Raw genomic sequence first — 25,706 nt, forward strand, 5'->3', positions numbered from 1 at the left:
CTGTGAAGACCCCAGGCAGGTAATTTGTCCTCCAAATGCACAATATGCAACCTTGTCCACCCTCTGCAGTAGCAGCAGCAACCCCAGAGGCATGTGGAAGGAGGGGTCAGGTCCTGCCAAGTCATGTGGTATGCACAGGGGACACTTAAAATTTACCTCCCAATATTAAACCCTCACACTTCAACTATCGATAAATACCCTCTTGGAGAACCAAAATGTTAAGGACTACAAATTTTTTACTGGCCACTGTTTACAAGCACTAAATTACACAACTATGTGTAATGATATGTAGATTCTTTAAAAACAACCAAGCTCCCAATCTCTTCTTTAAAGGTCAACACATTTCAGTAAATGTCATATATTTTATGTTCCTCCTTCCCCTTCATCCGCACCAAAAAAACAAAAACCAACCACCACCACCACCACAAAGCTAAATTACTGAACCCATTAGTCCTATTTATGCAAACAGGAAACACCAGAAAGTGTAAAGAACTAAGTCCAAATAGCCATTCTGTAATGGGTAACTCAGAACTTAACTGGGGTAGTGGTTCTGTACTTTTTCTCCCCCTTCCATCCTGCCCCATCTTCTCTCCCACACAAGCAGTTTCCTTTTCTCTCCCTTTTACATCTACAACTACAATGCAGGGCAGAAGAGAGGCAATGCTATTTTTCAGCAGTACAGCGGCAGGAATACCTATGAAGCAAATTTAAGCTTTCTGAGTCTTGATATTGGGAAAGGTGTTTCATAATTAGGCATTACCAAAAAAGCTGTTGACAACTACTGCTCTAAAATGAGGGAACCCAAAGGGCGCCTGGGTGGCTCAGTTGGTTGAGTGTCTGACTCTTGATTTCTGCTCAGGTCATGATCACAGCGTCCTAGGATTGAGCCCAGCATCTGGCTCTAGGCTGAGAGTGGAGCCTGCTTAAGATTCTCCCTCGTGCTCGCTCTCTCTCTCTCTCTCTCTCCCTCTGCCCCCTCCCTTGCTCATGTGGGTGCACTCTCTTGGTGAGGTAACCCAAAATAAAAAATTGGTTTATTACATAAAACCTTGGTCCATTTCTTTTCTCTTTGACCCACTGCTACTTAATACGAAGATAACATGCTAAACATGGGGAAGAAGAAAGGGCACGGTCTGGTTAGGGTGAGGAGGTAGTTGTTATTTTTCACAATTAAAACAATTTAATTCCTGCCAAATATAATTATGTAATCCTAACATCTTCATCAAATTGTAAAACTAAAACAGTCCTTATAGACCATGTGGCTGTACCCGCTCATCAAACAGATAAAGAAAATGAAAAACTTAAGCCCAAGCTCAGTTATGTAAAGACAAAACTGACTCAGTACATTAAGTATTTTCTTTCATATCTGCAAATATATAACAGTTTTCCAAGGCTCAAAGTTATAGACACAAATGTAAGTGAATGAATTGCTGCACCTAACATAAAACATGCATGGGATTTCAAATTCACCTGTTACACAGAACAGAGGTCATACTCTGCTATTTCTGTATCTTTATCTCTGAGCTTTGTGACAGTTGGGACAGGCAGAGGAAGGTGAAAAATTAAAGGGAAAATGTAGTGAAAGAATAGTAAATAGAGGCGCCTGGGTGGCTCAGTTGGCTGAGCATCTGACTTCAGTTCAGGTCATGATCTCGTGGCCCGTGGGTTCGAGCCCCGCGTTGGGCTCTGTGCTGACAGCTCAGAGCCTGGAGCCTGCTTCGGATTCTGTGTCTCCCTCTCTCTCTGCCCCTCCCCCGTTCATTCTCTCTCTCTCTCTCTCTCTCTCTCTCTCTCTCTCTCTGTCAAAAATAAATAAACATTAAGAATAGTAAATAGCGAGCTCGTTGAGATAATCAATAGACATGGCTGTTGGGAGTTGACAGCTACTGCAAAGACAAGACTGAAAAATGGGGCAATGGAACCTGCAATAAGAGCTAAAGAAACAGCAAAAGACAGAAGCAACATTAAAGTACTGGAATGTGTGTTACATAAGACAGATGACTGGAGTGATCAGAATTCTTGGTGGTAGAGATCAGAATTCTTTGGTAGATTCTAACCAATAGAATCTGCATTTTTTAACCAGAATCCAAAATGACATCAGGGCAGGTGACCCTTAACTGTACATTTTGAGACACAAATGTCTTTTGGACATTGAGGTCCAGAAGGGTTTAAAGGTATTAAAAATGTCTTGTTCAGGAGTTCGGGTCCATAATTAGCTTTACTTGATTCTCTCAACCAACCAGGCAGGCAAGGAAATGCCCCGGGGGGAAAAAAGGAAGGCTGATTTGGTGCAGAATCTGGGCAGTCAAACCAGTGGTTACTGGTAAAGTCACCCCAAGGAGCTAGAGCACATTATGTAATCACAGCCCAAGCTAAGATGCAGATCAGAAGTTCTTTCACAACGTCTATTACTAAGCAAAGTCTTCATTTACCGTTAAGTGACTGATTATACGGGTTCTACTTTTAATGTGGAGCAATATTTTGTCACTCACTGAAGAAAAGAAGTCTTTGAGCTTATTGCTAGAAAAAGAACTAGTCATTTTTTTATCTGCCTATTCATCCATGACTGCTGTGTGGTTACAAAGGAATACTCTGGCCCTCACAGCTTAGTTCAAGTATTTCTATTTAGATATAGGATCTAAGAAAATAGAAAGCAAATAGAAAAAGAAAATAGAAAACAAAGCACAGAGCTACCAATGGCTACTTTTTCACAACTGCTGGGAAAACAAAATTAGCGTATGATGAAACTGTGAGAAATTCTGAAAATCTGAAAACAAAGTTAACATTTCAGAAATGACAGAAAATGTTAAAAGTCAGATTTAAAGCTGCCTAGCAAATTAATTCTGTCGTTCATCCAGAGTTTCAAATCTCCTTCAGTACAGAGAAACAGAGAAAAGCTCTCTGAAGTGACATCATCTGATGCTTTCTCCCTCCCTTTTTTTAAACGGGAGGAATTATATTTATTTATAGGATTTTTTAAAAGATACATAATACGACTAAAATCTCTATATGTGTCTGAGACTGTGACTGTTATGACAGGGCACTTGACAATCTATTTTAGGTGCAATGAATGTTAAATAAACACAGAGCTAGGATAATAATTTGCTACTGGAATTATCCTCTGTGCATTCCAAACATTTTCTTTTAAGACCAAGACTGTTTGCAATGGATTCAGAAAAACAATACCAATACCAAAACTCTTAATCCTTTTAGGGAATCAGTTCACTGTTCCTATTTCAAGGCAAGGCAGTCATTTAAAAATCAACCCCTGATGTTTTTGTTTTTAACTAGAACATTCCCAAAAAATAAGTACAGGCACATCCAGCTTCACATAATCTCAAATTTTTTATAGTATGTCAGTGCCATATTTTTCAATAGTAACTTTCACTAAACCATATAAAAAAAAATAACTTATTACTCACACCTGCACACAATTATTGTTTTTTAAGTAAAAACTAAGTGTGCCCTACTGATAACACGTCTTGAAAAATTCTAAGGAAAAAGTAAGTTGTGCAGCATAAATAACTTCTACAGCTAATTTCTAGAGGACTGAATTTTTGCAGCCCAAAGATCTCGTAGAAAATAGGCTAGGAGTCTTTCCTTTTTAACTTGAGACAATTACAATCATATTCTAAATGAATTATTATTGTAAGCCGCTAAAAGCTACCACAATTATGGTCCCACTCCTGATTTTTAATTAGGACTAAAAGGGGGAGTTTGCGAAATAAAGGAGAATTTTATAAGGGACTTGGACAAGTTTCTCCCGTTTAGTTTCACTTAGCGTAAGGGGTCCTCATAAAGACGCTTATATAATTGAAAAACCAGTTGTCGGTTTGACACTAACACGTACACAGTAATTACGGATCTTTACCGGGAATATTTGTTTTAACTATAAAATCAGTAGCCAAAGGCTACTCTGAAAAGATCGTCATTTCGCTTCCTTCCGTCACCCGTTCCTCAGCCCCCCCTCTCCAGACCCCAAAGTGAAGTTCACCTGCCAATACCGAAGGGCCGTGGAAAAAGGAGGTAAAGAAAATGCTTTTAAAATTAAGAGACTTACAGCAGCTGGACTTAGTCCAAGTGCTGTTCAGCCTGGAAACGAAAGTAGGAAGCAACAGAGGTTTAGGCTTGTAATGATGTCAGCCATTTTAGGCACATTATTTACACTGGGAGGAAGTGCCAAACTCTGTGGTTGTTTTCGTTGTTTTGCATGTCGCCGCCGGTCTCCAGGTGGAACGAACCCAGTCACGACCCAACGCACCTTCCCCCGACTGCACAACGACCGTGAACTCGGCACAATTCTTCGATCCCTCTCTCCAGGCCTCGCAAGCCCCCGATCCCGTGTTAAGCACCGATTCCTGCACACGCACTTTCTTACAAAGGAGAAGCTGCGGCCGGACACGCAAGGGGGAGCAGCCTCAGAAGAAGGAGAGCCCGGAGACCCTCCCGGGGACCCTCGCCCGCACCCCCGCGCCACCGCGAAGCGCAGAGCCACCCCGGGCCCCGCGTAGCCCTGCGGGCCGGGCCGAGCTCCCAGTCCCTCGACCTCCCCGGCCCTCGGACCTTGCAGTCCACCGCGACGGCGTCGGGGGGGATGATGAGTGCCTCCTCGCCGCACTTGGGATCGTCCTTCTTGGCCTCCTTCTGGGCCAGAGCCGAGTTGAACGTCACCTTCACCATAGCGCGGCCTGGGGCGCCCTCGGAGGGCGGCGGCGAGCTCGAGGCGAGGGCTGAGGGCTCCTGGCTTCGGCTGCAGCCTCCTCGGCCGGGAGCGGCTCAGCGACAACGGAAGTGAAGCGAGCGGCTCCGCGGCTGCTGAGGCGGCTACTGCTGCAGCGCTCCCGCAGCCTCACAGCTCCCGGGCGAGGGCGGAGACGGCTCGCACCCCCGGGGGCGGGGTTGGAGCCGGGAGGACGGAGGGGCGGGACCGCAGGCGGGAGGGGCGGGGCCGGGCGCCGCGCCAGATTCTGCCCCCGCCCTAAGTCCCACGCAGGATCTTGCCGGTTGGCGGGGAGCGGGGACCGGCGCTCGTTGGGTGCGGGCCTGGATTTTCCGGTTCTGAGTTCTTTTACACCCAGTTTACCTCCGGGCTCAATGTTGCAGGTTTGTAACGAAGTCAGGTGAACTTTGCTGGGTTCGCCGCGCACAGTGGCTTCACCTCAGGCAGTAGCAGGCAGGCCCTTTCCTGCTCGCTGCCCCCACCGCACGTCCAAAGACTGGAAGTTTTGGGCGTCCACACCTCCGTTTCCTCTCTATTTTATGGAACTGGCCCAGTGGAGGGCAGAAATGTTTAATACGCTCTATCCTTGTGATCTGACTACTTTTATCTTCCTGGGACCTCACCCAAGGGCGTTACCGGACTCAGACTTGCCATGTCTTCACCCCCTCCCTTGGAAGGTCAATACCTACCCTGCCTAATCCCAGAGCACTCGGAGGAAGACTCTTGGCAGATTTGTATTTCGTACTTCTCACATTCCTAAAGCAAAATGTTCCACTCTGGTGCAGATTTTAACAAAACCCACGTGCACACCGGATGATTTGTGATTCAAAGGCAAGGTACTCAATGATGAGTCTTTAGTAATTTTCTGCAAAATTAAAAAATAATAATAATAAGGATAAGGCAAAATTATATTTTGAAAAGATTCTTCTTATAACTAATGTGAGAGAGGATACTGGCCTGCACTGTTAACTGGGTTAATGATTGTGTAGCTCTTTGAACAAATGGTTGATCTTGTACTCTTCCACCCCCACTCTGTCCTGGTTCCACCAAAAAGGTGGATACAGTGTAGAATGTTTCAGCTGTGTCAACTCTGACCTCGGTCAACTGTGAAGGAAGTAGGCTGAGGCTGAGGTCCTTGGGAATGTGGCTCTGCTCCAGAATGAGGTTAGGTCCCAGACTCGGTAGAATCAGACCCCAAAATCCCTGTGAAACAACCCAAGGTTGTCAAATCTTTCAGACCATGTTTCCAAAGGTCATACTGGACTCAGAAACCCAATCCAGACTCTAAGTCTGCTTAGGCATTCTGAAATTCCACTGAAAATTGAGAGTTCAGTTGAGAATGGCCAAGAGTTGAATTCCAGTTCTGGTGAGTTCTGATCCCAGCTAGCCATATGTCTTGCAGCACCTTACTGATACTCCCTGACCCTCACTTGATGAGGGATCAACCCTGTGAGGTTTACTTTGTGAACTACTGGCATAGTTTCATAGATTTCCTGAGACACTACCATTGAAAACTAAGGAATTCCAGAACAAGATCTGGAGGATTATAAATGATTATACATATATCCTTCCTGCTTCTCTTTTTGTTATGATGGGATGATGGAAAAATATTGAAGGCATTTGCATTACATAGAATTAGGGAAGAAAAGAAAAAATTCCGGACACTATTAAATTAGGAAACTGAGGCAAAGGAAGAATGAAGGCATTTGACAGAATCGGAAATTAACAACCCCCCCCCCCATTTCTATTCTACAAGACTTAGGAATAAAAGACTATTTATTATTTTGCATACCAGCACCCAGCAACAGTGTAAAATCAGTTGGCAAATAGTCTGGGAATAGTCTCCCGGTTTTGTTTCCCCATTTTATCTGATGTGTCTACAAAACAGTGTAGTGCACAACAGCACAGATAATAAAGAAGCTGGATCAAGACCAAACATAGCAAATGCAGTCCCATGATTTAATAAAAGGTTGCCTGTTGACCCTGGAATCTAAGGAGTGGGGGAGGAGAATAGTTGATGACTCAACAAAAGAAAGCTAAAAACATAATGGTGAGTAACCATTAACTACTGCAAGTAAAGGGGTCCTAGAAGACCTTTGTTTTCCTTTTTCACATTAATTTTGAGAGAGTAAGGAAACTCTATTTTAAAAGTGATCCTTGCTTTAAATTTCTTCTTGATGTTGGTGTTTGTTTTTCTGTTTAACCAGGGAGGAAGACAGGATGCCTGGCAGTCTCAATCCATAGGGTATGAGACTCTTGATCTCAGGGTTGTGAGTTCAAGCCCCACATTGGGAGTAAAGATTATTTAAAATAAAACCTTAAAAAAAAAAAAAAAAAAAAAAAAAAGACCATCAGGGAAAACAAAACATAGAGAACTTAATTCAAGAATCTTAGATCAAGGCTACCTGGGTGGCTCAGTTGGTTAAGTATCAGACTCTTGATCTTGGGCTCAGGTCATGACCTCACTGTTTCCTGGGATCCAGCTCCTCCTTTGGCTCTGTGCTGACAGCAAGGAGTCTGCTTGGGATTCTCTCTCCCTCTCTGTCCCTTCCCTGCTCACGCACTCTCTCTCTTTCTGTCTCTCCCTCTGTCTAAAAAAATAAACATTTTTTTTAAAAAGTATTTAAGAATCTTAGATCATTTAGATTTATAAATCTAAATGCTTGGATAAGGATTTTTGTTTTAGGTTTTTTACATCTCCATGCTTTCAATTCATTCCCTTTCAGATTTAGCAAGAGGATTGGAAATTTTTGCAAATTTGGGGCCCCTAGTGAAACAACATTACTCAGTATGCCCTTTGAAATGTGCTTTTGATATTTTCTCTCTTAACCCAATGTGTGGCTTGGCTGGGCATCTTTTGTGGCTTTGTCTCAACTTTTATTTAAGAAATATTTCTTCCGGGGGTGCCTAGGTAGCTCAGTTGGTTGAACTTCCAACTCTTATTTTCTGCTCAGGTCATGATCCCAGTGTTGTGGGATCTGGCTCTATGCAGAGTGTGGAGTCTGCTTAAGATTCTCTTTCTTTCTCTCTCTGCTCCCTTCCCCCGCTTAAGGGTGCTCTCTCTCTCTCTCTCTCAAATAAAAAAATTTAAAAAAAAATGTATTTCTTCCAGGCAATGGTAAGGCTTCAACTTACCTCTCTTCAGATTTAAGCAAGCACTGCTCTTCTCTCCATAACTTTAAATATCTTTTATTGTTTCTAAATGTCTTACCTCCCAAGTTTATATTTCTTATTACCTCCCTACCTCAATACCCTATATGTTTTTCAGTTATTTTATTTTATATCATGTCATTATTTTCTTTGATGAACTGAATTAGTTTTTCAGGGCTTTGTTTTTTTTCCTCTCAGAATCTCAGGCTATAATATGCCTTTGGGAATTGTCCTAACAATAAATGAAGCTCTCTTGGCATTTGGGATTGTGTTGTGTTGATGGTGGAATGACTGGATATGCCCCCACACTGGATGCTCCAGTCCTCCAGTTACCATCTATTAGCTTCCCCCTTCAAAGCATGGCTTTCCAAGTACCTCCACATTTGGAGTATGTCCCTTCACCTTTAAAAGAGAGAGAGAGAAAAAAAAAAGAGAGAAAAGATGAGAAAAACAAAAGAGAGAGAGAGAGAGAGACAGAGATAGAGATAGAGTGAGAAACAGAAGAGAGGCACAGAGATGGGTCCAATGGTCAGAATCCACTCAAACAACATGAGCCCTAGTCTTGCTTAAACTTCACCATGCCTCATATTTTACCAGTAATACTCGAATAAGTCAACTGTTCAAAGTATGACATTGAGGTCCAGAACGACCTGGAGTGGCCTGGTGAAGTTTCATAGAGGGGACAGGATTTTAGTTAGAGGAATGGAAAAGATTTGGATGCAGAGAAAGGAGGAGGAAGAACAGCCTGAGTGAAGGAAATGGCATGAACAAGGACACCAAGACCACTGCGAGAGAGGGCTGAGTGAGAGGCCTCCAGCAGGTACATGCAGAGTAATGTGGGGCATAACAGCAGGATAGGCAGGATGGAGCTATAAATCTCCATGTCGTGTTAAAATGAGTAGTGTGGAATTTTTTTTCTGAGAAAATTGCTGAGAGTTTTTGCAAATAGCCTGTTCAAAACAAAACAAAACAAAACAAAACAAAAAGATTGCTCTGTGAAGATTGATTGGCATTCTGGGTGAATAAGAAAGAAGGAAGTTTCCAGGCCATTGAAAGCTTCCTTCCTTCCTTCCTTCCTTCCTTCCTTCCTTCCTTCCTTCCTTTATTTATTTGATGAGGATAAATTAGATAAGTTTCTAATACTCTTTTCTTTTTAATTTTTTAATAGTATTTAAATCCAAGTTAGTTAACATATAGTGTAATAATGATTTCAGGAATAGAATTTAGTGATTCATCACTGCCATGTATCACCCAGTGCTCATCCCAACAAGTGCCCTTCTTAATCCCTATCACCCGTTTAGCCCATCCCCCCGCCCAACAGCCCTCCAGCAACCCTCAGTATGTTTTCTGTATTTAACAGTCTTTTATGGTTTGCCTCCCTCTCTGGTTTAATCTTATTTTTCCTTCCTTTCCCCTATGTTCATCTGTTTTGTTTCTTAAATTCCACATATGAGTGAAATCATATGATTTTTATCTTTCTCTGACTGACTTATTTTGTTTAGCATAATACACTCTAGTTCCATCCACGTTGTTGCAAATGGCAAAATTTCATTATTTTTGATCTCCAAATAATATTCCATTGTATATAGATACCACATCAGTTATTGTACATTTGGGCTCTTTCCATAACTTGGCTATTGTTGATAATGCCGCTATAAACGTTGGGGTGCATTTGCTCCTTTGAATCAGCATTTTTGTATCCTTTGGATAACTACCTAGTAATGCAATTGCTGGGTCATAGGGCTATTTTATTTATGTTCAAAGAAGGGATACTGTAAACACCAATATTGTTGATAATTTATAATAGAGAGCATGTGTGTGTTTAAGTCAAGTCAAGTAAAAGACATATGCACAAAGCCTGGCCAAATATCATAAAAAGCCTACCCTACTCCAGTTAAATCTTACCAAGTGTCATACTGGGCTTCATCCAAGAAGGCAAGGAGAGTGTTGCTACTATCATAATCATTATTTTGGCAACATGAATTGTGGGAGGAGGCACTGATATTTCTCTGTCATGACTACATATATGATTCACAGCCCCCTGCTATGCACACAATGTGTGTATGTATATAATTTAAATTTTGAGGCCCTCTGTCACCAAGTCAGACTTATATCCCCAGCGCTCTGTCACTCTATTCTGGCTGGCTTTCGGTACAGGAATTTGCCTTCCTTCTATCTTTATCAAAATTATTATTTTAATTAATACAGAGAAAGCAATAGTTTGCCATTTTTAATGCCATTTTATTATAACAGAAAAGGAATCTGAAGTTAGTACTACGAAATTTCTTTCAGTGGGTTTCTTAGATGCTTGACTAAATTGTCAGACCATTAATTCCATCTTTTTTGTGCACTTTCCTAAAATGAGATAAACCTGGTACATATAATAGGACACACGTAAAAAGCACCTGAAGGCAGATTCCATTTAACACTGATTTTTAGGGGTGCCTAGATGGCCTCATCAGTTGAGTGTCCAACTTGATTTTGGCTTAGGTCATGATCCCAGGGTCATGGGATCAAGCCCTGCAGCGAGCTGACCATGGAGCCTGCTTAATATTACCTCTCTTCCCCACTCAAGTTCTCTGTCTCTCTAAAAACAAAAACAAAAAACACTGATTTTTTAAAAAATGTGTTAATCACCCTAGGATCTAATTAAAAGGCCCCCTGCAATCCCTAACAATTTTTTCTTCTTTGTTTTTTAACCTTTTCCCCACAGTGGAGACAAAAACAATGCTAACTTTATGTGAATTCTGGTAAATTATTTAACATTGTGACACTCTCATGAAATATAGAAAATAATATTACTTAATCCTAACTCTGAAAATAGTTTAAAGTGTAGCTGCACTCATTGGTGGAACATGTGATAACATACATTATCTCCCAGAGATATTTTGTAAACTTAACTGCTAAATAATTTTAAAAACTCTTTTGTTGGGGCGCCTGGGTGGCGCAGTCGGTTAAGCGTCCGACTTCAGCCAGGTCACGATCTCGCGGTCCGTGAGTTCGAGCCCCGCGTCGGGCTCTGGGCTGATGGCTCAGAGCCTGGAGCCTGTTTCCGATTCTGTGTCTCCCTCTCTCTCTGCCCCTCCCCCGTTCATGCTCTGTCTCTCTCTGTCCCAAAAATAAAATAAACATTGAAAAAAAAAAAAAAATTAAAAAAAAAAAAACTCTTTTGTCTAGAACCTGTATGAGAATGGGTGAGATATTCTAATCAGGGTTTGATATTCCACATCTCTAAATATGTTTGTATATTATATCTTATATTTCGTACCTACTCATTAATTACATCTAAGATATATGTGCAATTTTTAAAAAAATATATGTGCAATTTAAATTTAAATCAGGGGGTCCATGGGTGGCTCAGTCATTGAGCATCTGACTTCGGCTCAGGTCATGATCTCGCAGTTCGTGAGTTTGAGCCCCACATTGGGCTCTGGGCTGACAATACATAGCCTGCAGTCTGCTTCGGATTCTGTGTTTCCCTCTCTCTCTGCACCCCCACCCCCACCCCCACCTGCACTCTCTCTCTCAAAAAAAAATTAATAAACATTAAAAAATTGTTTTGATTAAGTCAAAATAGGAAAAGTGCACTGGGCAGGAAATCACAAAACACACATAGCTGGCTTGGGACACTCGAATTTCTGAAAACCATAAATGTGAAGTTTCATGTTTTCAGACTGAACGGCTAAAGGACTTTGCCTTGTGTTCAAACAGTGTTCTAGCTAATAGAATCAAAGTCCTGGAAAAAAGACTTCAAGAAGTTCTGATAGTTCTTTTTCTGCCTAGTCCAAGAACAGATTGCAATTCAAGCTAATGGGAAGGTCACACTTATTTAGACAGACTTATTTTTGAAAGCCACCACAAAATTACTTTCTTATGATCATTAAGCAAAATATTCAAAAATCAAAGAAAAACTTGAATGATTTTGGTCTCCTGCAGAACTGTGGTCAGTGGAACTGTGGTCAAAGATCACTAAAGTGACCTTTCCACCTCAGAACCCCAAGATACATTGCATCTGCCAATAGTTACTAAACAACAACAACAACAAAATCATTCATAAAGCAGCATAATTAGCAGCACAAAAACAGGAAGAGCTTTTTGCCACACTTAGTCTTCATGACTCTTAGGTAGGTTCCAGTCTAGATGGCTTTCAGCCATAGGTATTGATGAGAAGTCTATTTCCTATTTACTCAGATATCATGTCCTAGAGCAACATGACAGTCTATGCCTGCCTAAAACTGTCCCCTGCATTCCTCGCTCTTAATAGACACAAAAACCTAGGAAAGATCTCACAATGAGTTATTGACAAAGAAACCCTTAGAACCAACTGACATTGTTGACCTGTTACCTAGATCAGTCTCCATGCTACTGCACTCCTAGGTAGGGCGTATACTTGAGGAACTGTGTTTCTTAAATTTGGTGATAATTGCAATATCCTTGGGCTGGTGAAATAAGCTGGTTTCTTCTTCTGCCCCCATACTTTCTATTTAAAAAAAAATTTTAAGATTGTTTTGATGATGAAAACTGTTGCAAATATTTATCTCTTTAGTAAGGTGATAATGGTAAAGGAAATTGAGAGCTTATAATGAAAGGAGCTCCAGGTGACATAAAAATGTAAGAAATACATTGTGCTGTGTGACCCACACCAGGGACAAAAAAAAGAGGTCTTAAAGAAATGTGCTTAAGAGCCTGCCTGTTACAGACTACTCCCTACAAAGCACTCAGATACAAAAGGAGTTATTGATTCCCCAATCCATACTGGACACATCTGCCTGGGTCCCGGACCACTTTAACTAACCTGAAAAAGAATATGGGAAATGCAAATAGGCCCACCAGAGCTGGAGAAACCTACTTGGATTTTTACTTTCAATCTGGTATAATCCACTTTCTTCTGTTATGCTTCGAATCATTGCATTACAGAGAGGACTTAAACCCAAGAGAAAAATTGTTTGTACTTTGAGGCAGACAGCATCTAAAGAGGCGGTTTCTGTGTTATCTTTCATCTCCTTCTCCTTTGGCTTATTTTAAGCAAAGAGAGACAAAGGTTTGATTTATTAAAACTCGGAAGAACCTAGACCCAAATATTTATGTAAAAACCTCTTTTTTATTTTCGTAATTTCCCTTAAAGGATGTTTCAGACAGATAAAATAAGAGCTGATTCAGGATATAAAAAAAATTTTTTTTAAGTTTACTTACTTTTGAGAGAGAGAGGGAGAGAGAGACAGAGCATGCGTGGGGGAGGGGCAGAGAGAGAGGGAGACACAGAATCTGAAACAGGCTCCAGGCTCCGAGCTGTCAGCGCAGAGCCCGACGTGGGGCTTGAACTCACAGACTGCAAGATCATGACCTGAACCAAAATCGGACACATAACCGACTCAGTCACCCAGGCGCCCCCAGGATATACAAATTTGAAGGCCAGGGGAAATTCAGCCATGTGAGGTATACTCAACGCAGAAGTTTCTCCTTAGGATATGCTTGGGGCTGATTGATCACACTGCATAAAAGGCCTATAAAATCCACTGTGAGAAAATACCTGACCTAAGCCAGAAATAGCATGTTTAACTACCATTTGTGTTAAGAGACCACACAGAGAGAAAAAATATAATAAAAGGAAATCTGATAAGATGCTAAAAGACGTACCAAGGAAGTGGTCTGCCTTTGGTTTCCTCAGTGAAAACTGCTAAGAAATAAAAAGAGAGGATCTCTTCTCCTTTCTAAGTACTCACTCAGGGCCAGTTTTTTAGGCATAGAAGAACTGAAGGAACAGACGCAGTAAGACATTTCCTGAAAGAACAAAACAGTGTAGAAGGGCAAATAAACCTCCAATCAATAGAAAAGAAACAAAAATTTCTAGTCATTCTAGAAATGCCCATACACTTAGGAACTTTCCTAAGGTAGTATAGTCTCAGTTAAAGCTCCTTAAGTCACCAAAAGGAGGGGCAATAGGGGCACCTGACTGGCTCACTCAGTAGGGCATGGGACTCTTGATCCCAGGGTCTTGTGTTCAAGCCCCATGATGGGCATGGAGCCTAGTTAAAAAAAAAAAAAAAAAGATAAAAGGAGGGGTGCTACCTCAATGTGGCTATGCACTACTCAGATGGGGACCATTTGGTCGTGACTCTTTTAATGCCTCATCTTTCAGTGCTACGGGTCAAACTACCCGTGGAGCATGCTTCTCCAGATACACCATTCCCAGTTTTGCCTTTCTTTGCATTAGTGAACTTTTAAGCTTTGAAACTCATTTCTTTCTGTAAGTGAATTTATTACATTCTGCAAAGAGAAAGACGATACTTTGGAGGCATAATAAAACTTTGTGTTATAGACATCACCAACAAATAACATGGCCATCATTCTGAGACACGAGAGTTAATTTTATGAAGGGTTAGAGTGCATGTAACAGAAACAAACATATGTGTACTGCAGATAAGGAGCCTTAATGGCATGTAATCAGAGCAATTCAATTCAGTTTTTTGAAAAACGCTTGCCACGGTTCCTATATACTTTATAAAAGTCACATCCAAAATAATGGGGGTGAGAAAGGCCCCTAGTCAATAGCCAATAGGTGGATGATTGTAGAAGACCATGCAAAGATGTGGAAATAAAGGAAGAGAGAATTGAGCAAAGAGGGTGTAAGAAATGAGAAGAGGAAGAAAGGACACATGTCATTAAGAACAAGTAGTTCTGTGAGGCAAGAATTTGAACTACTAAATCCTGTTGTCTGATGGAATGCACCCAAAAAGAAAGCAAACAGCTAAGTTGGTCGAAGATAGATTTCCAAGAAGTTTTTCTTACAGAGTTCCCAAGAAAAGTCCATATTTCAGTAGCACTGGGATCCACGACCCATGATTATTTCCAAACTGAGGAGAGACTGAAGACTAATCCACTTGGAGTCATGACAGAATGAAGAAGACAACATGGTGGAGAATCATCACTGACGTGCAGCTAAGCCTGTGCCTAATGGCACAGAGTACATACACCAGGTTATGTTCCCGAGGTGATGCCACTCTCCCTGGGGGAACTTTTCCCCATAAGCCGAACAGAAAAATGTTACTTACAGCAGGCTCCCTCTGGGAGGAACCTGAGGAAAGTCACACAAAAAAAGGAGAGGAAACCAAAAGAGCGTTTTTAGTCTCACACATCCTGTGCCTTTTTCAGCTGCTATTTTGAAAGATAAACATTACATTTGTGGTTGCATTTTTTCCTAGGTTAAGGAGAAACAAAACAAAACAACATGGTCCTGAACAGAAGAGACAGGAGAGGAGCTAATGACCTTGGGAATGCAGGCTGCTTTCCTGGTTTTAAAAACAAAGCAAGACCAAGAAAGGAACCTTAAAAAAAAAAAAAAAAAAAAAAAAGGGGGTGGAGAAACAGAGAAAGCCTTGCATCTATCTCCAGTGCCCGTGCCCCCCCCCCCCCCCAGCTGGTTCTAAAGTAACCCAAATACAAAGACATACTGTCAAACGGGAATCTCTGTCAGCAGAGAAAGGATATGCCTTACCTGTATAGCTGCATTCCACTTGTACATTTCATTCAGTTGGCATTTTATAGGCAGGGTGTTTTGTTCAACTCGGTTTTGTTGAAGCTAGAGTGTTTCCATATTCGCCTTAACTAGATAATTAAAGCTGATTCTATTGAGGAACCTAGCAGAATAGTCTCCTGGGTCTGAAGGCAACTTACTTTACCAGGGGGTCATTTCCATACAGACTTCTGGTTTCATATTGGATACCAAGGTTGGCTCTTACTACATTATCCTGGAAACCTGCTGTCATTGCATAGGACACCACTAAAATTATTTTCTGATATCTGAAAATATATTATCGATTGGCATTGTATTCATTTCCTATGGCTGCCCTGACAAATTATCACAAACTTGATGGCTTAAAACAACAGAAATTTATTCTGTCAGAAATCTGGAGGCCAGAAGTCCTAAACCAATATCACTAGACTGAAATCAGGTGTTGGCAGTGACTTGCTACCTCCAGAGGCTTTGGGGAGAATCCATCCATTGCTTCTTCCAGCTTCTGGTAGCTGCTGACATTCCCTCGGCTTGTGGCCTCGTCATTCAAATCTTCAAGGCCAGCATCTTCAAATCTTCCTCTGTTCCTTCTTCCCCCTCCTCCTCCTCCTCCCCCTTCTCCTCTTCTTCTTCTTCTTCTTCTTCTTCTTCTCCTCCTCCTCTCAGTCCTCCCCATTGTGTGTGTGTGTGTGTGTGTGTGTGTGTGTGTGTGTAAAATCACTCTCTGCCTGTCTCTTATAAGGACACTTGTGATGACATTTAGGGCCCACCAGACAATCTCCCTGTCTCAAGATCCTTAATCTAATCACATCTGCAAAGACTTTTTTTCAAAATAAGTTAATATTTATAGGCTCTAGGACCTGATATCTTTGGGGTCTTTTCTCAGCTACAGACATGTGCTCCATTCTCTCTCACGTACATAGTAATACACAATACCCAAACTCTTCTAAGAGTCCTTAGGGGACTACTTAGAGAACAATTTAAAAGTCTGCAGTTGTTTAGAGAGAATTCCATATAAAATTGTGGTGCCCTCAAGATACTATTGAATAGAAAACTGGATGATAAAATAACCTTCATGGCATTACTGATTGCCAAAGTTTGAAGTTGTATCCTTACATCCAACTAAATACCTTCATTATCAGAAAATATAGTATTAACCATAATGATGTTGATGATACTCCATAATGAAGTACAAACTGGTTTGTAAAAGTTAAGTTTATTTAAACATGCAAATTTCAGGGACTCATAGGCTCTCAAAGTTACAGGAAATTAGAATAGGCATAAAAAATATAATCAATAGATATTTTTGTGATTTTCTAAGCTAAACGTTGTATTGGCATCATTATCAAAATGAGAGATAAGACAGCTATTTAGAGATGGTCTGAGTTTCAACATGTTTGTCTAGGAACAAAACAAAAATAAATTAGGGAAAGAAAATGGGAAGAGAGAGAGAGAAGCAAAGGCAGAGTTTCTATTATGGTGTTAGGTAAAACAGATTTATTTTTATTATTTTTTTTTTATTTTTTTTTAACATTTTATTTTTATTTTTGAGACAGGGAGAGATAGAGCATGAATGGGGGAGGGTCAGAGAGAGAGAGGGAGACACAGACTGAAACAGGCTCCAGGCTCTGAGCTGTCAGCACAGAGCCCGACGCGGGGCTCAAACTCACGGACCGTGAGATCATGACCTGAGCCGAAGTCGGACGCTTAACTGACTGAGCCACCCAGGCGCCCCTAGGTAAAACAGATTTAAAACAAATAGTACAAGTGAGAAACAAGATTGCTATGTGATGGTAAAAACTATATTAACACATAAAATAGCAACATTAAATCTGTCTTCAAGAAATAAAGCAAACAAATACCTAAAACAAAAGCTAATGCAGAAATACAAGAAGAAGTAAACAGGAATATATTCATAATTGAAGACTTTAAAGTCCCACTATCAAAATGGCAGATCAATTAAACAACTAATTACATAGCTGAATAATGAAATAGAGTAGAATTAACAGACATGGAAAGAAAAAAAAAATAGACTTTCTCCTTGAGATTCAAAGATGCATAATAAACAAAAGACCATAATTCTACATGTAATTTCATCTACAATACCAAAAATTATTTTTTTTAAGTCACCAGCCATCTGGAAAGCATAGAACACTCTCTTAAATACCTGAGTCAGAGAAGAAATCAGAACTACTGATGAAACAGACTATATTTTACCAAAAAGAAGTTGCATATGCTAGAAAGTTCAGTAAATATTGTGGTTGATGGTCCAACATTCTTTCCACTCCAATGATATATAGCAAGGGATTTGTTTCTGAATTGGGTACATGCACAATTTTTGGCAACGAATGTAAGTCTGTGAAGAAAACCTTTCTTGCTCCCATGATATAATCAAGAGAGGAGATGGCCTGCCTACTTCTGGATTTTCCATACCTGGATATGATGCTTGGAATTACCTAGCCACTTTGTTGCCAATATTAGCAAATCTAAGAGCTGGATAGAATCTGGATCTTTGATGGTATCGTTGAAATGATACACTGGTCAACTGTAGATCTTGTCCAACTAAGACCTCTTAGCAAGTTAATTAAACTATTTCCTTCTTAATTCAGTTTTTATTGAGTTTTCTGTTATTACACTAGCAAAAATCCTGGCTGATAATAAGTATAAAAGTAAAGACAAGTGTAAAAAAAAGGTAAAGAAAATGTGTATGTCACAATGCAATTCTTAAAAAAGCAACAGAATAGAGTTACATGTGAAAATATGTAACTGTTAGGAATGGCTAACGCTTAAAACAGGATTTACTGTTGGCTGTGCACTGGGCTAAGTATTTCACATACATTAACTCATTTAATCCTCATAATACTTCTTGAAATGGTTGTCGTTATCAGCCCCATTTAACAGATGACAAGGTATCTGTTGTTAATTTGCTGGTGATCGACAGAGCCAGGATTTGACCCTAAGCAGTCTAATTCCAGAGTGCCCTTATACTTTATGCTATACTGCCTCTCACCTCTCTGTATTTCTCTCTGATTTAAAAAAAAAAGGTGGTTATTCCAAATAAAGAATTAGACAAATACAGGAATACCTCGTTTTATTGTGCTTCTCTTTCTTGTACTTCACAGATAATACTTTTTTTTACAAATCGAAGGTTTGTGACAACCCTGTGTCAGCAAGTCTAGCAGCACCATTTTCCAACATTTGCTCACTTCGTGTCTCTGTGTCACATTTTGGCAATTCTCACGATGTTTCAATTGTTTTCATTATTACTATATTTGTCCTGGTGACCTGTGAGCTTATGGTGACTTGCTGAAAGCTCAAATGATCGTTAGCATTGTTTAAAAATAAAATATTTTTACACTTGATCTTAGTCAAAAGGCCAAGAAGCGATAAAAATATTTTTAAAGTACGCATTTCTATTTGACATAATGCTATTGCACTGCTACTGATAGACTACAGTACAGTGTTAGCAAAACTTTTACATGCACTAGGAAACAAAAAAATTCGTTTGACTCACTGTATTGCTTTCACTTCATTGCTGTGGTCTGGAACCCAACCCTCAGTACCCCCACCCCCAGGTATGCCTGTGCATGTCAACATTCCAAATTGCACTCGATACATAGTTCATGCACACTGTATCAATTATCTGTTGCTGGGTAACAAACCAGCCCCAAATTTTGTGGTTTGAAACAAAACAATTATTGATGTTGCTCATAAATCTTTAATTTGGGCAGAACTCAGCAGGGGTGTCATATTCCTGTTTGCCAACAGCATTAGCAAGAGTGACTAGTCTGGTGCTAGTGCGTAAACATGACTCACTCACATGGCTGGCAAGTTGGGGCTGGCTTTGTAACTGAACCTCAGCCAGGACTATGGGTTGAGGCCCTCTGTTTGGCTCCACATGGGCTGCTTTATAGGCTGCTGGGGCTTCCTCACAGGTAGGTGGCTGAGTTTTAAGACAAGGCGTATCTTTTGATACACTTCTCTTGAACCCAAACATGCTATAGCCTTGGAGGTCACACAGTGTCATTTCCGCCAGAATTACAAGGCCACTCAAAATGTAGAGGAGAAGCAGAGCTGTTCCCGCTCAGTGGGAGGAGTGTCAAACAAGAAGTATGGGACCATTTGGTTGTTCCAGACAGATCAGGCAAAAACAACCTACCACAAACACTATCATACATGTGAGAATACAGATAGGAAGTCATTACGTGGGAAAATGTGGTCACAAATGTCAAAAAAAAAAGTGTCAATTTAAAAGTTTCCAAACTAATTAAAATTTTGAACCCAGTGTTTGGTGGGGCTGGGTTAAGTGGTTTAGAAAGCTGCTTGATGGTATTCATACTCTTCCACACAATAAAAAATATTCTTAATACTAACAAGATGTCAGCAAACATGATGATTCCATTCTGTTTAATAATTACATGGGTAGGAAAAATGACATTTTGTAGACTTGTAAATATAAGTAGACATGCATATGTGTTGGGTAACAAAACAGTAATAGAAATAGTATGCATAAAATATTAGAACTATGCCATATATGTTCATATATACTGACAGATTAAAAGTGAATACAGAGTAATAGAAATAGAATCTAATGGGGTTTGTGGGTTTTTTTTTCTATAAAATTGCTTAAATGTATATTATTGATAAGTAATTTTAATTTACTATATAAATCAAATATATCATAAATTCAACAATCAAAAATATAGTACATTGCAGAAGGGACTCATAAAAATAGAGCCATCCTACTTTATCACACATAAGTTAATATATATTATTTATTGAAAATGTTGAATATTTAGGGGTGCCTGGTGGCTCAGTTGGTAGAGCATGCGACTCTTGATCTCTGGGTCAAGCCACATTGGGCCTAGAGATTACTTTTTTTAAATGTTGGATATTTAGTTAAGAATAATTTGCTTGCCTTTTAGAATTTAGAAGAATTATTGAGCTAAAATTAGAAGATCATTGGTATGGCTTACAATAACAGTCAATGGAAGTGAATTCCTCCCTGCCCCCCTGCCCAATTTTTTAAAGTTTATTTGTTTACTTTGAGGGGCGTGTAGGTGGCTCAGTCAATTAAGTGCCCCACTCTTGATTTCAGCTCAGGTCATGATCTCATGGTTCGTGAGTTCCAGCCCTGCATGGGGCTCTGTGCTAATAGTGTGAAGCCTGCTTGGGATTCTCTGTCTGTCTGTCTCTCGAGCTCATTCTCTCTCTAAATAAATAAATAAATGAATAAACAAACAAACTTGTTCATTCATTCATTCATTCATTCATTCATTTAGAGAGAGAGAGAGAAAGCAGGGGAGGAGCAGAGAGAAAGGAAACAAATCCCAAGCGGGCTCAGGGCTGGATCTCACAAAGTTGAGGTCATCACCGGAGCCAGAATCAAGAGTCTTAACCCACTGAACCACCCAGGTGCTCTCTACCCCATTTTTTAAAAAATCATGGTAGAACTAACTCTCTAGGAGCCTGGCTTGAGATGGAGGGTGTGAAGAAAGTCCTCCCTGCCCACCTGCCCCAGTTCCTCAAAATTACGAAAATTATAAAGATGAAGAGGCATTCATTCTATTGCTTGAAAATAACAAAGTATCAGGAGATTGAGTTTTTTAAAAATTCCAGAAATTTTGAAAGCTTTTATCATCGGATTAGAGCAAACCTTAGTTTTTAACATGATTTTTTTTTAAGTTTATTTATTTATTTTGAGAGAGACACAGACAGCATGAGTAGGAGAGGGGTAGAGAGAGAGTGAGTCAGAAAATCCCGAGCAGGTTCCGCGCTGCCAGCACAGAACCCAAAGTGGGGCTCAAACCCACCAAAAAGCAAGATCATGACCTGAGCCGAAACCGAGAGTCACATGCCTAACCAAGTAAGCCACCCAGGCGCCCCTGAACCTCAGTTTTAAAGGGAGTGCAGATTGTAACCAATGTGCCTGGCTAGCAAGAGAGGCTGGGGTGAGGTAGGAGGGGGTCTGTGGGGATGCTGCATTTCCTGCTCAGTTTGCTGTGAGCCTTTTTAAAAGTGCTCTAAAAAATAAAGTCTATAGATAAAAATATATATAACAACAACAACAAAAAAAACTAGTACATCAGAGCCTTTAGAGGTAGGAATGTTTTTAATTCAGAAAGATTGGATAAAGGAGCAGGAAAATTCTTTGGACAACTCCTTTCTAAGCAGAAAGCAGTAAGAGCATTTCCCTCCAGCGTACTTGGTATGGAAAGGCAAGGGCATTATTCAGGGCGCCCATTTTCAGCTGGGGTACGTGATATCACTCTCAGTGAGAGTGGGGAAAGAGGAACTTAGATATTGCAATAATTTGTGGCCATCTCTGTGATATTTCATTGGGCTTAAGTGGTTTTAGGGGGAAAAGTGCCTATAAAGTTTCCTCTGGAGGACGATAATGAAACAAAGGTTGAGAAACAGTGCTCCACAGAGAAGTGAAGTGCAGGAGGAAAGGGAGAGAAACGAACGAGGAGCTCCTCTCAGCCCTCTACCCTGGCCCATCCACAAGGACCAAAGACAAGCTCACAGAGAACCAGACAGGGATGCTGAATTACAAAAACAAACAGCACTCCAGGAATCATCAGGCTTTTAAAGAAAGGCACCGCCCGCCCATGAAAGGCAGGCACCAAACCCAATAAGTAAAAGCATGAATGCCCAAGGAAATAGTTACCAGAGCAAATATGATTTTAAATTAGCTATAATCAGTAACCTCAGAGTTATAAGACGATACTACAACCATAACAGCAGGAAGTTTTTAATTAAAGAATTTAATTAATTTACCTATTGTAATTAAATTAAATTACTTACATCTTTTTGTTGATCTTGAAAACAAAAAAATGTAATGAAAGCCCTAGTAGATAAACCAAATAGCAAAATAAGTAAAATGCATTTCAATTGTATTAATAATTTTTTTGAAAAATAAATGTATACCTACATAAAGATGTGGTAGGGTAGTTTCCTAAAATAAGCCCTAATGATCCCTGCTAGTAATATAATCTTGGAAAGTTTCAGTTCACTTTTCTTTAAGAGGGAAACTTCATAGGACAACTGTAGAAAATACTTCCTACGTAGAACTGTTGGGGAGAATTATTATCACAAAATGCACTCAGCTCCACTGTTTACAAAGTAAGACATTGTTTCTTTACATTATGGTGCCATTGTCTTACTGTGTGACTAAGATTTTTTTTTTTTTTCTTTGCCGTTTACACAGAGAGATCTTAGCATCAATAAATAGGCTTGAAATGATTCAGTAACTCTCTAACTTCACTGTGTAATCATAGTGAGTAGAGCACTGAGTCATTTGGAGAAGAAATAACATGTTTTAAGTCAGGTGAATAAGAACCTTTTAATAACAGTAGCCCTCAAACTGCATATTTACTGCATTCTACAATTAGCAGTTAATTGCAACAAGAAACTAATTATCCATATATTATAGCTTAATGAAGTAGAAAGGGAGAGCTTGCGTGATCTTTGCAAACATGTCAAACAACAGGAAAACTGGAATGTCGTATAATTCCTAACTTTCTGATATACCTTTGGACTTCTACAATGAACTTGTAGCTCAGACAGACTTAATCGGTCCCTGATAAAGATAGGAGTTAATATATAGTGAGCACCATTATATTCCAGGCTTGGACTAAATGCTTTAGGTATATTAGGTAATGCTTCCACAGGTTATCTACACAAGGAAAGTACTACTTGTATTATCCCCATTTTACAAGTGAGAAAACTGAGGCCCAGAGATATTCAAGCAATGTGCCAAGGTCTCACAGCTAATAAGTGGCAGAGTCCAGTGTGAATCTGGCAATCTGGCTCCAAAACCTGCCCTTTTTTTTTTTTTTAAAGTTTTTTTATTTTGGGAGAGAGAGTGAGTGGGAGGGGCAGAGAGGAAAGGAGAGAAAGGAAGAGAGAGAGAGAGAGAGAGAGAGAGAGAGAGAGAGAGAACCCAAGAAGGCTCCTTGCTCAGCACACAGCCCGATTTAGGGCTCAAACCCACAGACCATGAGATCGTGACTGAGCCAAAACATAACTGACTGAGCCACCCAGATGCCCCTCTAGAGGCTGTGCTCTTAACTTCGTGCAAAGTGGGGACACTTTGGGGCTATGGCCTAGAGAGGCGGGGGGAGTAGTTTTTTTGGAGTGGGAGTGGAGAAATGAGTTGTGCTATTTGGCAGTCCCAATGTGTCAGGGAGAGTTGTTGCTGCCTGATGGAAACTGTTGATTCTGCTTCTAACCGGTTACAACAGGTTACTTACATCTTACTATGCTTGTATCTTACTCTGTTACTTTTTCTATTGACTTCTTTTCTTCCTTTGTTTCTGTGGATTGATATGGAGCCTAAGGAGGGGTGGAACCAAGCCGGAAGTCTTCATGTGCTGAACGGTATGTACACACGGAAGAGGAATTTAGACACAGCAGAGAGAGGCTCGCATATGGTGCTCTTTCACATTTCAAAGCAAAATATGGGAAGCCTAGTTTCATTCTTTTGCCATATCTGTGTGTTTCAAATTACATCTGTTAATGGTCTTTTTTTTTTGGGTAAGATTTTCACAGAAAATCTATCTGTGCTAGACTAGCTAGTGACAATTTTTTAAAACTTACAATACTAGTATATACTCACGGCAACAAAATAAGAGTACAGATTTGTGTAAAAACTTTTCACTTGGATCAGAGATTTAGATGTAATTTAAACCCATAAAATTACTGGAAGAAAACATTAATGAACCTAGATAATCTTAGAGTGAAAGAAGGACTCTATACATAAAGCAGTAGTCTTAAATAATGATGGTAAACATCAATCAGTACATTACACTGCATAAAACTTTCTCATTAAAATGTGCCACAAATGAATGAAAATTAACAAAAGCAGGGGAACAGAATATATAACATCTGTAATAAATAGCTTTTTTAAAAGTATACACGAAGAGCTACTTTAGATCAATAAGAAAAATGAAATTAAATCGAAAAGTGGCCAAAAGGACATGACTAGTTTACAAGGAAAAAAACCATAAAAATGCTTTGACCTCACTCATAAATAAAAATATTAATACACTGATGATATGTAATTTTTATCTGATCACCAAAGGTTTAAACTTTTTATCATACCCAATGTTGGCAAGGGTGTGAAGAAATAATTATGCTCATCTATTCTTAGTTGAAATGTAAATTGGTGTAACCTTTCAGAAGGCACCATAGCAGTATTTATGAACATTTTAAATCCTCAGATTTATTGACCAAGCAATTCTAGTGGGAATTTATCTTATGTACATATTAAAACAGGTATACCAGGGATGCCTGGATGGCTCAGTCAGTTAAGCATCCAATTTTGGCTCAGTCATGATCTCACGGATCACAAGTTGGAGCCCCACATTGGGCTCTGTGCTGACAGCTCAGAGCCTAGAACCTGCTTTGGATTCTGTGTGTGTCTCTCTCTCTGCCCCTCCCCTACTTGTGCTCGGTCTGTTTGTCTGTCTCTCTCTCTCTCTCTTTTTCAAAAATAAATATTTAAAAATTAAAAAAAATTTTTTTTAATAAAACAGGCACACCAAAGCCTGTGTCATTTTGCCCATGTTTATAATAGGGAACAACTGCAAGCAAGCTAAATGTCCTTCAGTAGGGAAAAGGATGAATAAACTATGTTTCCTTTTGACAAAATACCATGCAGTATTTAAAATAAAGAAGCTGATTCACATGTGCTTACCTGGAAGGATGTTCAAGATTCTATGGTTTAGTGAAAAAAGCAATTTGCTCTACAATACTTGTGGTAAGATTCCGTTGGGGTATGTGTGTTCTACAGTATGTACAAGTCTTGTTTACGATGCTTTTGTTGCAAGTAAACAGAAAACCATTAAGTTTATCAGATACCATAATTGGATGTGTGGAGGCTGGTTGGGTCTAGGGTTAGCTTAACCTGCTGACCCAACTCTTGCCCTGATTCTCCTGTCTCAGCCTCCTTTGCTGACTCCTCAAACTGGTTCTAGAAGTTCTAGGCCTCACTTTCAGGCATGGTGCTCTTGAGAGGAATCCCCCCGCCCAGCAAATTGCTCTTTGGATTCTCATTGGCCTGAACTGGATCATGGCAGTGACTCAGGAAGCCCATTCTCAGCCCCTTCCCCCCGGGAAAAGGAGATACCCTGTGCTGATGACTTAGGCCTGGATTTTTGAACCAGTTACCAACAAGGGAGAAGGATTTCACACTTTGTCTGAGACCAGCCAGAGCTCACCCAATAGATGAGTGAGCTCAAGGTAAGGTCACCACTACTCTCCCCACCCCCCCCACCCCCCACCCCCCACCCAAAACCCAAACAACAAACAAAATGGCAA

At 40.2% G+C, this 25,706-nt stretch overlaps 1 protein-coding gene across 1 annotated transcript in view; it reads right to left on the bottom strand.

Annotated features, from left to right (window-relative positions):
- Nucleotides 1-5,212, bottom strand: part of ITM2B (integral membrane protein 2B) — a 29,074-nt gene extending 23,862 nt beyond the window's left edge. Inside the window, exon 1 of the mRNA XM_045476131.1 lies at nucleotides 4,564-5,212. Coding sequence (XP_045332087.1) covers nucleotides 4,564-4,680 — 117 coding nt within the window. The 5' untranslated portion in view covers nucleotides 4,681-5,212. The remainder of the gene's footprint in view (nucleotides 1-4,563) is intronic.
- Between the last annotated feature and the right edge of the window lie 20,494 nt (nucleotides 5,213-25,706).

The sequence above is a fragment of the Leopardus geoffroyi genome, chromosome A1, assembly GCF_018350155.1.
Source record: "Leopardus geoffroyi isolate Oge1 chromosome A1, O.geoffroyi_Oge1_pat1.0, whole genome shotgun sequence".
Lineage (NCBI taxonomy): Eukaryota > Metazoa > Chordata > Mammalia > Carnivora > Felidae > Leopardus > Leopardus geoffroyi.